General features: G+C 44.1%; 1 protein-coding gene across 2 annotated transcripts in view; it reads right to left on the bottom strand.

Annotated features, from left to right (window-relative positions):
• Positions 1 to 14,103, bottom strand: part of ACP3 (acid phosphatase 3) — a 40,519-nt gene that overhangs the window by 6,021 nt on the left and 20,395 nt on the right. For both annotated transcript variants that reach the window (XM_075587102.1, XM_075587103.1), the window contains exons 6-9: positions 11,452 to 11,547; positions 5,341 to 5,473; positions 4,040 to 4,125; positions 1,144 to 1,250 (exon numbers count right to left, since the gene is read on the bottom strand). In XM_075587102.1, coding sequence (XP_075443217.1) covers positions 1,144 to 1,250; positions 4,040 to 4,125; positions 5,341 to 5,473; positions 11,452 to 11,547 — 422 coding nt within the window. The remainder of the gene's footprint in view (positions 1 to 1,143; positions 1,251 to 4,039; positions 4,126 to 5,340; positions 5,474 to 11,451; positions 11,548 to 14,103) is intronic.

Genomic DNA, 14,103 nt, shown 5'->3' with positions numbered 1-14,103 from the left:
CAGTCTCTCAAACATCATACTGTGATTAAAAGGCAGATACTAAGATTCTGAATGTGGATATGCAAATGAGTGCATCAATTCAAGTGCAGATACTTCTACCACAATCAACAGTTGGTTGGCAAATATGAAGATGCAACATCTGACACATTTTGGATAAAAGTCTCATAAGTATGTAACTTTCTTGATTCCCCTTTTATAGTTATTTCTCCATATCTGCCCTACACTAAGCAGCTTATTTCCTCGAACTTTCTAAGGCTATGCTTATAGTGGCGGTGACGTCAGGCTGCGGTCCCTGGAAAAATCAAATTGAGATGACTTCCAGCGATCGCGACCAAGCCGTCGCGTCGCGCTTACTATTTAGCGCATGCGACGGCGGCAATGCATTTGTTTTGACGCGACGTCGCATCGCTGTCGCCGGCACTATAAGCGCAGCCTAATAAAGAAATAGATACTGTCTAGAAGGTGTGTCAGGGACATGAAAATGTGCACATCATATTCTATGAGCAGAGATGCAGGAATTACCATGCGAGTTGAACGATTTACTAGAACAATAAAAACATTCTGTTCAACAGTATTATTCCCCAATTTAAATAGCAGCTGTTGGTGCGTTTCTAGGTTTGCCAACCTTTGAGAATATTATTTCCCATGTGTACAGAATTTGCTGTAAACTTTTTATGTCTGTAATGCCAATAAATGAAACATTATGAATTTAGATTTTTGAATATTCATGTTTTTAGAAAGCAACTTTTAGTTTTTAGTGCTTCTTCCCCTTTAACAATGTATCTGGGTGGTCAGGTTTTTAAAAAGTGTCTTGAAATGTTTAATGTGTAAATGAATGTGTGATTTGTGAGGTCTCAAAAGCTTGTGTATCTATTAAGAACTCTCCTGCAGGTCAAAAAGTAAAAGATATCACAACCTTCCACAATCCTACAATGCTCCAGGACTAGTCCTACTACTAGACTCCTGCACTACCTCTAGAGAGAAACCACAACTGAGTCATTATGGCTAAGAAGTCCCACTGTTTATATATGAAATACTTGCTATCCAATAAGTGAACTTGGTTCAGTGACATCGTGTGCTCAAACCCCAAGTTCATCCTAGTAATCTGGATGCCTGGTAAGTAATTTTTTGTTTGCTTCTTACCCATTTTTTTCCTGGTAAAGTTCAAATATGTGGCAAGCGGCATAGGGGGGCAATCTTCCGTTAGAAACGTTCAACGCCGTCTGCAGAGCAGCCAAGGTGGTGTCATGCTGTCAAAAACATTGCCAAAACTTACTGTAGCTTTTTATCAAGACTCATTATAATGCTTTTATGCTTTCTAACTCAACTAGATCAACATGGACCGACCACGCTTCTCTTGCACGTAACAGCTCTAGGGCAGACAAAGAGACAAGTGTATTAAGAAGATGCAAAACAGAGGATGGGAAAAGCAGTATATGAAACGATGCATAGAAGATGAGAGAGCTCATCATGTATGATCAATTATACACATTGCGTGTCTACATTCAATATGTACAGCAGTATAATGTTATGTATTACAATGACCTGAACAGTGTCACGTTGCTGACTTATGGTCTGTTCTGACCCAGGCTCACTGCGGGTAGTGAGTAGAATCAGGCAGTTTAACTTGTCCCCTTTAAATGCACACAGAGTCCTTCTATTTTCTTTAACTTTATTGGATGGGGGTTAACAGAAACATAAAACAACTCGCAGGTAGCATTTGTGAGAGGAAGGTAGAAAATGAATGCCTTATTCTGGGATAATCGTGATAGGGTAGTTACTCAAAGGCTGTAAGTTCCAAAGGGAAGTGTGCTTGCCTGGACAAGCAGGAAATAAAGTCAGGCTGTCTCTGTACATTCTCCCTACCTACCAAATAGACTGAAAGCTCCTCGGAGCAGGGACTCCTCTTCCTTAACGTTACTTCTATGTCTGAAGCACTTCTTCCCATTACGTGTTATTTATATTATTTGTTATTTATATGATTACCATGTGTATTACTACTGTGACGCGTTATGTACATTAATGGCGCTATATAAATAGACATAAAATACAAGGCTGTGACAACTAGCAGGGGGGAAAGGGGCAGCCCAATTTACAGATTAAAAGGGGCATTGCCAAGGCAACTGGCTGAGAAGCCAAGGGAAATAGTTATACTGTATTAGTAACAACATAACGCTGAGGAGTGATGGCTTCCTCAGAACTGGGAAAATATACAGATAGGTTCCAGGACATTGTCAAAACACTGGTCTTCAAAGAGGGAGCATATGGCTGATGTCTCCTTTAAATTGTCACTTTTTATTGTCAAAAAGTACATTAAAGAAACATCATATCTGCTTCAAATGTTACAAAAACTTCTTACTAACAAGTATACCCCTTTGGTTTAAAATTACATTTTATACCACATCCAACCCAGTTCCCAGTTCTAATATTGCACATGTGGAAGTTTTCCTCATTTTAATCCTATGAATTTGAGCTAACAACTCATATTGGTAAACATGTCCTTTTCAGAGGAGAGTTGTGATTAAATGATAAACCAAGGGTTTAAGCAGTCTTAAGCTGTAAGACTCCAGTTGGAGCTGTAAGACACCTGACAGCCAAGTGAATTGTGAGCTGTAAGCCGCCTTCCTATGCCCGAAGATGTTATAGCAGAAAAGTGCGTAGTACGGTATATTTGGCCCAATGTGTCAGACACATTTTTTAGGGTCACTTTTACTAAGCAATGGTTTTATTAGAAAAAAAATGCTGCATTACAAGGAATTTACTTTCCCTGCTTGTGAAAATGACTGTAAGTGCATTAATAGTGACAAGTTGAACAATGCCCATCTAATGCTCAGCTTTACACTGGCACAGCACATGTTGTCTTTTTATATTATCGGAAAGTTAAATGACATCATTATCAACATTTTACCTTTGATTATTCAAAATAATTTTCAGCTAAGTCGTATCATGGAAATAAACTTATATCAAACTAAAAAAGTCGAAACCAACGCAATATGCATACAAATATTTAAGGCGCGCCCCACGGTTTTATTTTTTAGTTACAAATGTATAAAAATATTCTGATCAGCTGGTGACGGATGAAATTGTATTTATTTTTTACTTTTGAGTGCACTTTAAAATAAAACCGTTGTTTTTAAAACGTATTTTTAAGGAGTTTATTATACCCTTAGATCAAAGAGATATAAATTACTGTCTTGGCTAACTCGCTTTTGCCAACTGAATGACGTGCTAGTTTACATACTTGTTTTTCTGTTATTGTAGTCAAGTACCTTATTTTAAGAACATTAGAACTTACAACAACAAGTCTTATCACTAAAATGTGCGTCATTCTACTTGGTTTCAAGTTGTCCCTGATACCAATAACATTGTATACTATTAGTTTCAAACTGCCCACAGGATTCCTTATGATAAAAACAATTTAAAACATCTTAACCTACTGAGTGTTGAATAGATATATTGATTATATATTGATTGCTATCCTAGATAATATATTGGTATATGATAATATATATAACACCTATGTGTATGCTGCAGCACTCAGGCGATACCTTCTTGTGTTATCGGGGTACATATCATGGGATTCACCTTTTAAGATTTTGTTCTCTGTGCATGTAATGTGCAGTGTGTCAGTTCTAAAGGGCGATGGCTTTGCTATCCCAGACACGTGCAGAGTCTATTGATGGTTACAGGTTTACTGTAAATACCAGCGAGGTTCACTTCACCTTCCACCACAACGCAGATAAAAATCATTCAAACTGTGACTGGGCAACAATAGTATAGAACTTTGCCTTTGTGAAGCACTTTGGGTAAAAGTATTGCAAAAGGAACATTATTATTATTATTATCTCTCTGAGTATGGTAATTCAATAGTGCGTTTTTAGAGCAATTGAACCTCTCAGAGCACCACATGTAGCTTTACATACAAACTAGGTTTACATAACTACTAAGCTTAAAATAGCACTTAATGGTTCATTCAAAGTCTTTCTCTGCTTTATGACTGATTTACCATCAATCGAAGATAAATCGAAAACATACTTACTGCAGAATACATAATTAACTTTTGAGGACTGGAAGGTGCTGTAGTAATGTGTGTGATATTTGTCAGAATAGCTTTCACAAGGACACCTACAGATAATAAAGCAAGTATTTTATGTTGGCTGAATCACCCATCTGACTGTAGCAATGGCAGGTCATTCTGGCACCGCCGAGAAGAATTCATACAAATGGACTTACAGTAAGTGAACAACAAACATTGAGGCTCAAGACAAATAAAGGGATAATCTAACATAGTTGGCAAAATAAAGAAATATGGAAATAAATAAACAATTTATCTACGTGCCATGTGTTTCCTGAGAAAGATTCAATCTCTTTCTGAAATTCATGCTTGTTGTTTTACATTTGTATCTGCTTGGCCATTTATGACATCATAATGACTTCAGAAACAAAGGATAAACATGATTGACAAGGTATCCACAGGTTCTAGGTAGGGGTGTGAAACTGTCCAAAATGCAGTTGCAAAATTGTTAGAGTACCCACTACTATCCCCCAATTTTGCTACTCTGCAAAATAATTTGCAACGTCTCACAGGGCTAATAATGTCGCAAAATTAGTCTTGGATTTAGCTATTTTCTTGACTCATTTCTAAGATTAAAGTAATAAATGTCCCTCTGGGCATATGCTCAGTTACTGCCGCTGGTACCCTGCCCATGTTAGTAAGTGAGCCCATGTGCTCCATTGTGTTCGGTCACATACTTTTTCACCTCAAGAGACATTTTCTTGAAGCAAACATTTGCACCAAATCATCAATGAAATGAATGAATACATTTGCCACGGTGACATGACAGGACGATTACTCAAATACACACATAACATATGCTAGTGTAGCGCGCCATGAAAGGGTCACTTCTTACACTCGGTCCATTCATATGGATACCACTAAAGACGTTCACTGTTTCCCTTGTAGGCTATTTGGAGAAACAACGCAATGCTCCTCAGGGTTTAGGAGTAAGTGCAGCTTTCCGCAGCAAGCGATAAACATGGTGATGTTATTAGCGTAACCTTAACAGTAACGGAGGTCTGAGGATCCCCGTTGGTAGGTAAAGTGCTCATTACCAATTGTTTGTATATGAAGAAGCATTCCCTTATTTTTAAAGAAAATGGCTGAACAACATAGCATTAAGCAGGCTTTAGGGATATGTGTTATAGACATGGTTACGTTAAAATGAGATAACGTTACCCTAAAAAATTGGCGACCTTCTTAGGATCTACCCCTACATTTGTGCCAGCCTGGCCTACAGTGTAGAGAGAAAGATAAAACATGGAAATGTTTCTTTAACTTACCTCCCTGCAATCTGGATTTATCAGTCTGCTTGTATAGTCCGAAGGCAAAGGACAGGGATAATTCTGCCAATCCAAGCAGTTTGGCCATGGTTTCCTTAGTTGCCCATTCAGGCAAAGTGAAATTGTGGATTCTCTACAAAAAGACACACATAACAGTGGTAAAATGATATATCCTATCTTCCAGTAACTTTTCTCCATACTGTATTTTAGCAGTAATTTATATCTAATCTAAGGGTGGGTACTTTCGTTGGTGTTTTGGTTCTAAAAATATTTTGTGTTTCGGCTTTGATTCCTTTTTATGTAAATACATACATACTGTACATATATACATATATACATATCTCCTAAGAATAAGCCTTTTTAGTGTTTAGGCTTGTATTTCGAATGGATTCAAAAATTCCTACCGGAGATTCTGTCGGATATTCACAAAATTCAGATTTCAAACCCGCAAATCTGCCCCTCCCTATAATCTACTGTATGTCTTTAAAGCATACTCCAAAGGATACTGTACACAATAAAAAACAAATAATGTGCCCAATTAGGACATAAAGCGAGAATTTATTGCGGCAGCAACACTTCCGATGGATAGTGCAGGTTTCCTTTTCTGTATGTATGGAATTCTACGCAGTATGCGTGGTGTTATATTATTTGTGTCCAGGTAGAGCAGGCCTGCACAACTCCAGTCCTCGAGGGCCGCAAACAGGCCAGGTTTTCAGGATATCCCTACTTCAGCACAGCTGGCTCAATTTGTGGCTCAGTTATACTGAACCACTAATTGAGCCAGCTGTGCTAAAGTAGGGATATTCTGAAAACCTGGCCTGTTTGCGGCCCTCGAGGACTGGAGTAGTGCAGGCCAGAGGTAGAGTGATTGCAAATGCCTCTGCATTACTTGCTTTTGTTAAATAGTTTTAACATGTGCTAATCAGTGTTATGCCACATGACACCTGCTCCTCCTGAAGACATCTTATGGTCTATGCCAGAGATGGGCAACCTATTTTTCAATGTAGCCACAGGTGTGGCGAATTAGAAGTGAAAATAGCCACACCATGTAAAAATTGAGGTATTATGTTGCGCATGCGAAAATTTTATTAAACAACACACACTGTTTGAACAAGTTTATAAACTCTCCCATCGCAACCCCCTCATCCTCTCACCCCCTCCTCCTCTCACCCCCCTCTTCATCCTCCTCTCACGCCACCACCACTACCCTCCTCCTCATCATCATCACCTCACCCCCTCATCACCATCTCATTTAACCCCCATCATCATCTCCCCACAGCACCCTAGATCTCCCCCAGTCCCTTTCAGCAGTCCCCCTCATCATCAAGCACCACCCCCGTCCTATGCGTAGGGCACATAGGAGGGTGCAAAACGTGCGGAGCGTAGGGCAGGGGAACTGTGGCGGGAGGGGGTAACTCCGCAGCAGCAGTGGGGGCAGGGTGGGTGCCGGTGTGTGCAGGCTTGGTGCAGCTGTGGGGGGAAGGGGTGGTTTGGGCAGCATGGGAGGGGATGATGAGGGCAGGGTGAGAAGATGATGAGGGGATGATGAGGGCTGCGGGAGAGGGGATGATGAGGGCAGCGCGAGAGGGGAGGGTCAGGGCAGCGCGAGAGGGGAGGGTCAGGGCAGCACAAGAGGGGAGGGTCAGGGCAGCACAAGAGGGGAGGGTCAGGGCAGCGCGAGAGGGGAGGGTCAGGGCAGCGTGAAAGGGGAGGGTCAGGGCAGTCTGGGAGGATCTGGGCAGCCTGAGAGGGGGTGGTCTGGGAGCATGAAGGCAGCATAAGTGGGGATCTGGGCAGCAGGAGAGGACATCAGGGGGGGTGGGGGTACCTGGGCAGCGGGGTGGGGGGGTGGTATCCTAAGCCTGGTGGTGGGTGGGGGCTGTGGGGGTTTAAAGAGGCTGTGCTGGGGGCTGCTCCCTGGGTCTATGGCTCATGGTGGAGCTGATCAGTGCAGCCAAAGTCACTCTCAACCCCCTGACAGTGGCTGGAGCCGGCTGGCTTCTCCCTCCCAGCACAGCTGAGGAGCAGGCACCGGAGTGAGACTGGAGAGCTTCCTCTCTGTGCTGCTGCAGCTTTCTCCTGTCCCTGTGGCTGCCAGTGCAGTAAAAAGCAGGGGGGAAAAGGGAGGGGGGGGGGAGGAGAGAGGAGGAGATAGAGAGCGAATGGCGACAGGGTTGCCCACCCTGGGTCTATGCTCTTCAAGTAAATTCACTTTAATTCAACTACTGTTAATGGATTGGAAAGTGTTTTTTTGCCAGTGGAAGAAGTTAGGCATCCTGTCCTGTTATGTTTGTGGTAGGGTTAATCTGATGAGGCAAAATTACAGTAATGTTTAAAAAACACAATTTTAGCAAATACTCATCCCAGATAAAGCTTATTTAGCGCTCTGGGCTGATGCTCTCAACATTCAGAAGTCCCCATGGAGTTCCCTGAGGACTCGCATTGGTGACGTCTGTGTCGTCATTTGACGCTGCATTTCAGAAGGAGGAGGGTGGCAGTAAGGAGGCGGCTGCCACATGTAAGTGCCATGGGGCGGCGAATCTTGAAATTCACCTCTGGTAGCTCTCTACAAGGTATAGTCATATAGACTGTCGACAAGTCCTTGTAGGAAAAGGGGGATTCAAGACCAGTGGTCTGACAAGGAGTAAAGACAAAACCAGCAAACAAACAGACCTTGTGACAGGGTTTTCTTATCTCCTCCTTCAGAGTCCTGGGGTGTATCTTTGGTCCACACAGAACATGGACTACTGGGAAATCCAGGCTTTTAAAGTCCTCTAACGAGTCAGCTGAAACCTGATTAATTAAATCAGCCTACACTCAGGCTGAGATTAGCCTGATCACTGCTGGGCTCAACAGCTATATAATAGGGCAGTGATTCCCAACTGGGGTTCTGAAGGGTGCCACATGATTTTCCCAATCTCCCAGAGCAGTTAGAAAGCAGGACACTTGCTAGGGGGGCTGTGCGGTTTCCTCCATCCTGATTGGCTTGCATTGCAACAGCTAATCAGGAGGAGGTGTCAGGAGTTTGGCGGGTATGGCCAAACTGAAGAAGCAGCAGGAGCTGGAGAGAGGTGTATGCATGTTTTTGTGACTATCTCTTCCCTGTGTCCCTTGTGACTCTCTGCTCCCTGTGACCCTCTGCCTGCTCTATCTTCTGTGGCTGACTGTCCTGCTGTGGTGGTACCTCAGCAACTGAGCACTGTGATTAGGGAGGCCTCAGTAACTGAGCACTGTGATTAGGGGGGCCCTCAGTACCTGAGCACTGGGATTAGGGTAGCCTCAGTAACTGAGCACTGTGATTAGGGTGGCCTCAGTAACTGAGCACTGGGATTAGGGGGGCCTCAGTAATTGAGCACTGGGATTAGGGTGGCCTCAGTAACTGATCACTGGGATTAGGGGGGCCTCAGTAACTGAGCAGTGGGATTAGGGGGACCTCAGTAACTGAGCACTGGGATTAGGGGGGCCTCAGTAACTGAGCAGTGGGATTAGGGGGCCTCAGTAACTGAGCACTGTGATTAGGGGGGCCTCAGTAACTGAGCACTGTGATTAGGGGGACCTCAATAACTGAGCACTGGGATTAGGGGGGTCTCAGTCACTGAGCACTGGGATTAGGGTGGCCTCAGTAACTGAGCACTGGGATTAGGGGGGCCTCAGTAACTGAGCACTGTGAGTAGGGGGGCCTCAGCAACTGAGCACTGTGAGTAGGGGGGCCTCAGTAACTGAGCACTGGGATTAGGGTGGCCTCAGTAACTGAGCACTGGGATTAGGGGGGCCTCAGTAACTAAGCACTGGGATTAGGGGGCCTCAGTAACTGAGCACTGGGATTAGGGGGCCTCAGTAACTGAGCACTGTGATTAGGGGGCCTCAGTCACTGAGCACTGGGATTAGGGGGCCTCGGTCACTGAGCACTGGGATTAGGGGGCCTCAGTAACTGAGCATTATGATTAGGGGGGCCTCAGTAATTGAGCAGTGTGATTAGGGGGCCTCAGTAACTGAGCACTGTGAGTAGGGGGGCCTCAGTAACTGAGCACTATGATTAGGGGGCCTCAGTAATTGAGCACTGTTATTAGGGACGCCTCAGTAATTGAGCAGTGTGATTAGGGGGCCTCAGTAACTGAGCACTGGGATTAGGGGGCCTCAGTAACTGAGCACTGTGATTAGGGGGGCCTCAGTAACTGAGCACTGGGATTAGGGGGCCTCAGTAACTGAGCACTGTGATTAGGGGGCCTCAGTAACTGAGCACTGTGATTAGGGGGCCTCAGTAACTGAGCACTGTGATTAGGGGGCCTCAGTAACTGAGCACTATGATTAGGGGGCCTCAGTAACTGAGCACTATGATTAGGGGGCCTCAGTAACTGAGCACTGTGATTAGGGGGCCTCAGTAACTGAGCACTGGGATTAGGGGCCTCAGTAACTGAGCACTGTGATTAGGGGGCCTCAGTAACTGAGCACTGGGATTAGGGGGGCCTCAGTAACTGAGCAGTGGGATTAGGGGGCCTCAGTACCTGAGCACTGTGATTAGGGGCCTCAGTAACTGAGCACTGGGATTAGGAGTACCTTGGGGGGAAAAAAAGTTTGAAAAACACAGTCTTATGCTTAGTTATGAGGAAAAGCATCTACCCTGTTACATTGTCCAATAAAAGTTATCATATCACCTACTGTACTCATTCTCCCTCCTTATGTTACTACATGGAAGAAAGGACTAACATGACTACCCACCCTTCTTTCCATTGCATAGGTTTCATGCCTTTGAGCAGCGTGGGATTCATTTCAAATGTTTATCTTATCGCATTACCATGTGCAAATTTTGGATAAACTGTACAGCCATCCAAAACGTTGACTTCATACTGTGACATAGAAAATTTTGTAGCACCCGATATTTTCTTTGCGTGTTTATCAAGGTCCTCTAGCAATTGATTACAAGCTTCTGCACAATAACAACACTCATTTAGAACTAAAGACGACTCAGCTGCATTTAACTTGGTCAACTTTCTTTTAAAAGCAGCAGTCCCAGCTGCCGTTTTTTTTAATTACATTTTTTTCCCCTTTTAATATGTGCATCAATAAAATCCACATAATGATAAGTAATTAGCTAAGTTGCCGATCGATCCGTTCTCCTGTGATTGAACGGCGAAGATTCGGCTCGGGGGTTCACTAAATGGCTGTCAGTGCAGCAGGAGAGGACCAAAGATATAAAGTTCTGTGGGGAAGATCATGTGAAAAGGCAGTCACTAGATAAAATTGGTGCACTGCTAGAGAGAGAGGGAAAGGCTCAAAAAGGAGTGAGTCAGAGCCTGTTTCAGAAGAGGAAGGGGATGTGACTTTGTAAATGGTTGCTATAGAAACAAAAAATGCTCGTTACATTATAATACATTAAAAATGTCATTCAGAGTTGTTTTTTTTTTAACTGCTACAAGTATTTTCTCATAGAACAGAACTGATTTATTTTAAAAAAAAAACCACGTTGGCTATTGCTTGGTCTGCAGCTTTAATGGTTTCATAAAGCTCACTATTCCATTGCAATAAAACTTTATTCATTTTAATTATTTTATAGATCTTATTATAAGACTACTGAAGACCCGAGAATGTAAAACCAAACAAAAACAAAAAGAAACCAATATTTGATAAACAGTGATACATACTGTAAAAGCAACAATCCTGCCTATCCAACTCCTTTTTTTTGCCCTGCATGGAAAGTGCGCCATTTTCAGCTCAGGGAACTCCCGGTGAATTTACTGGTATAATTTTATAGGTTTCATTTTTTAAAATTTAAATGTCCATCCAATAGAAAGCCTCAATTGATGACGTTGTGGCTTCCTACTGACCCGTGGGACCTGCACGATTTAGCGGCCATGTTGTTTCCCCTGGAGGTACATTTCAAACTGGTAACTGCACCTGTAAGCATTTTGGGACTTTTGGGGGTCTCTGGAGCTGAAAATAGCATAGTTCTGCTCCGAAGGCCCCTCGTTCCTATGGTAAATTAAAAAAAAAGGGGAGGTGATAAAAAAATAAACAGGCAGAATTGCTGCTTTAAACTGTAATTAAATATGAATGATACAATTCTATTGTGCTGTTTTCAGTTCATATGCTAAGCAAAAATTATGTATTTACCTCGCAAAACAATGTATCGTACGTTGTCCAGGCCTTGCCATGATATAGTTCCTTAAGTGTATATCCAGTATTTTGTGAAATTAATGGTAAAGAATCCTGTAAGAAAAATAACATTATTTAATGCACCATAAACATGTAAAAATAGCCATGCCCCTTATACCATGTTTCATTTTATGAGTCTTGTTTGCTCATTAGCCACCAAATTAGCATAGTTATATGATATGGCTTCATACCAGGAGTCTAAGAAAGTGTTCCTATTGTAGATTCAAGTTCTACTTTCGTCATTCTGTTTGTATCTTTTCACAGGGCCGCCAACAGGGGGGCAGAGCCGGGACAAGTGTCCCGGGCCCGGTGGCAGCGGGGGGCATGGCTTGACCTGCAAGTTGGGTCCGACCTCTGGTCGGGGCCTGGCTGCCGGTCCTCTCACTGGCGGGCCCCGGCTCTCCCCAGCTACGGGCCTCCCTCACTGATTGTCCCACACCAAGCTTGTGATGTTGGCACCGGCCGGGTCCCTCTGACATCGACGCACGCCGAAAGCAAGCTGGGCTCAGAGAGGGAGGCCCGGCAACACCAGCAGCTCGGGGTGGGACAGACTGAGGGATGCCCACAGCTTGGGCAGAGCCGGGGCCCCGACGGCGAGAGGACCGGCAGCTGTGCCCCTCGCAGCCACTGCGCCTGGCCTGACCGTCCCAAAGGTAGATAAATGTTATTAGGGGGGTGTTTTTTGTTTTTTCAATATGCATTTGGTGCGTGGGGGTTATTTTATATCTATGGGGGTTTGGTACTTTTATATATATTTGTGGGATGGGGGGCTTTTCTATGTATTTGGGGGATGGGGGGCTTTTCTATGTATTTGGGGGATGGGGGGCTTTTCTATGTATTTGGGGGATGGGGGCTTTTCTATGTATTTGGGGGATGGGGGCTTTTCTATGTATTTGGGGGATGGGGGGCTTTTCTATGTATTTGGGGGATGGGGGGATTTTCTATGTATTTGGGGGATGGGGGCTTTTCTATGTATTTGGGGGATGGGGGCTTTTCTATGTATTTGGGGGATGGGGGGCTTTTCTATGTATTTGGGGGATGGGGGGATTTTCTATGTATTTGGGGGATGGGGGCTTTTCTATGTATTTGGGGGATGGGGGCTTTTCAATGTATTTGGGGGATGGGGGCTTTTCTATGTATTTGGGGGATGGGGGGCTTTTCTATGTATTTGGGGGATGGGGGCTTTTCAATGTATTTGGGGGATGGGGGGATTTTCTATGTATTTGGGGGATGGGGGCTTTTCTATGTATTTGGGGGATGGGGGGCTTTTCTATGTATTTGGGGGGTTGTTTTTCTATATATAATATTGATGATGGGGGTTCTTTTTATATGCATTTGGGGGGTGTTTCTTTCTTTTAATATGCATTTGGGGGGGGGGTGGGAGGTTCTTTTCTATGTATTTGGGGGTGAGGTGGCTTCTTGAATATGTATTTCGGGGGATTTTTTTTAAAATATGCATTTGGGGTTGGGGTTTTTTTTCTTGCTATGTACTTTGTGGGGGGAGTGTCTGTGTCGGGGAGGGGTGTGAGGGAATTAGGGTGAGGAGGAGGGATAGAGTTAGAGTGGAGTAACTGATGGAGGGGGGTGAGAGGAGAGTGGGGGTGAGAGAGGAAGAGAGGGAGTGAGACGGAGGGGAGAGAAATACATGGGAAGAGGGGCGGAAATAGAGGGGACTCGTTAGGTGTGAAATGGGGGGGGGGAGGAGGTTCGCAAGACCGCCGACATGGGGGGGCGGTCGTAACTCTAGTCCTGGGCCCTGGGAAATCTATCTGTGCCCCTGTCTATTAATATGTAATATTATGCACAATAATGAATGCAAGAGGAGGGGCAACTAGGCCTCCAAAGTGTTGTTACAATTTCAAACCCCTGTTATTACAAGTTTAATGCCACATCAGGATTACATGTACTTGCATTTAGCTCTGCAGCTGGAATCATTTCACTTTGTCTCAGAGCCGTGTGTCTGCTCTTCTCCTCCACAAAGCTCCTAACATATGCACCACTTAGATTGTAAGATCTCCGGAGCAGGGCTTTCATTTCCTATGGCCTCCTTTATGTTTGTTGCACTTATTGTATTTTAATTCCTTGTATTGAATTGTCTCTTGTGTAAAGCGCTGTGTACATTGTTGGCGCTATATAAATATAAACATACATAGTACATACATCATACTCCTTTCCCTCCTATTGCTACATGCGCATGTAGCAGGGCTAAATGGGGCAAATTCTATTTGTATATTGCCCTGTGGATGCATTGAAATCCTTAATTAAAGGAGCTGTCCATGGCGTTTTAACTTTTTAATACAGGCTTGAAGCAGGGGGTCGCTGGAGCTGAACCCTATTAAATTTCAGCTGTGGGGACCCCGGCTTCCAGAGATACTTACCTCAGGAGGGGGTGCCGGTATCTCTATGCTGCTTTCTGCAGTGTAAAGCCCCCGGTCACATGGGCCAATAGGAAGCAACACCGGGTGACATCACAGCTTCCTATTGGCCCACAGTACACGGGAGCTTTGAAAAGCAGCCGTAATGTGAACTCTGGAGTAGCTACTGGCACCCACTAAGGAGGTAAGTAGTGAATGGGGGTTCAGCTCCGGGGCCACCCTCCTTCAATCCTGT

Source organism: Ascaphus truei, chromosome 2 (genome assembly GCF_040206685.1).
Source record: "Ascaphus truei isolate aAscTru1 chromosome 2, aAscTru1.hap1, whole genome shotgun sequence".
Lineage (NCBI taxonomy): Eukaryota > Metazoa > Chordata > Amphibia > Anura > Ascaphidae > Ascaphus > Ascaphus truei.
The sequence above is the reverse complement of the archived record's forward strand: the minus strand, read 5'-3'. Positions and strand labels throughout refer to the sequence as shown.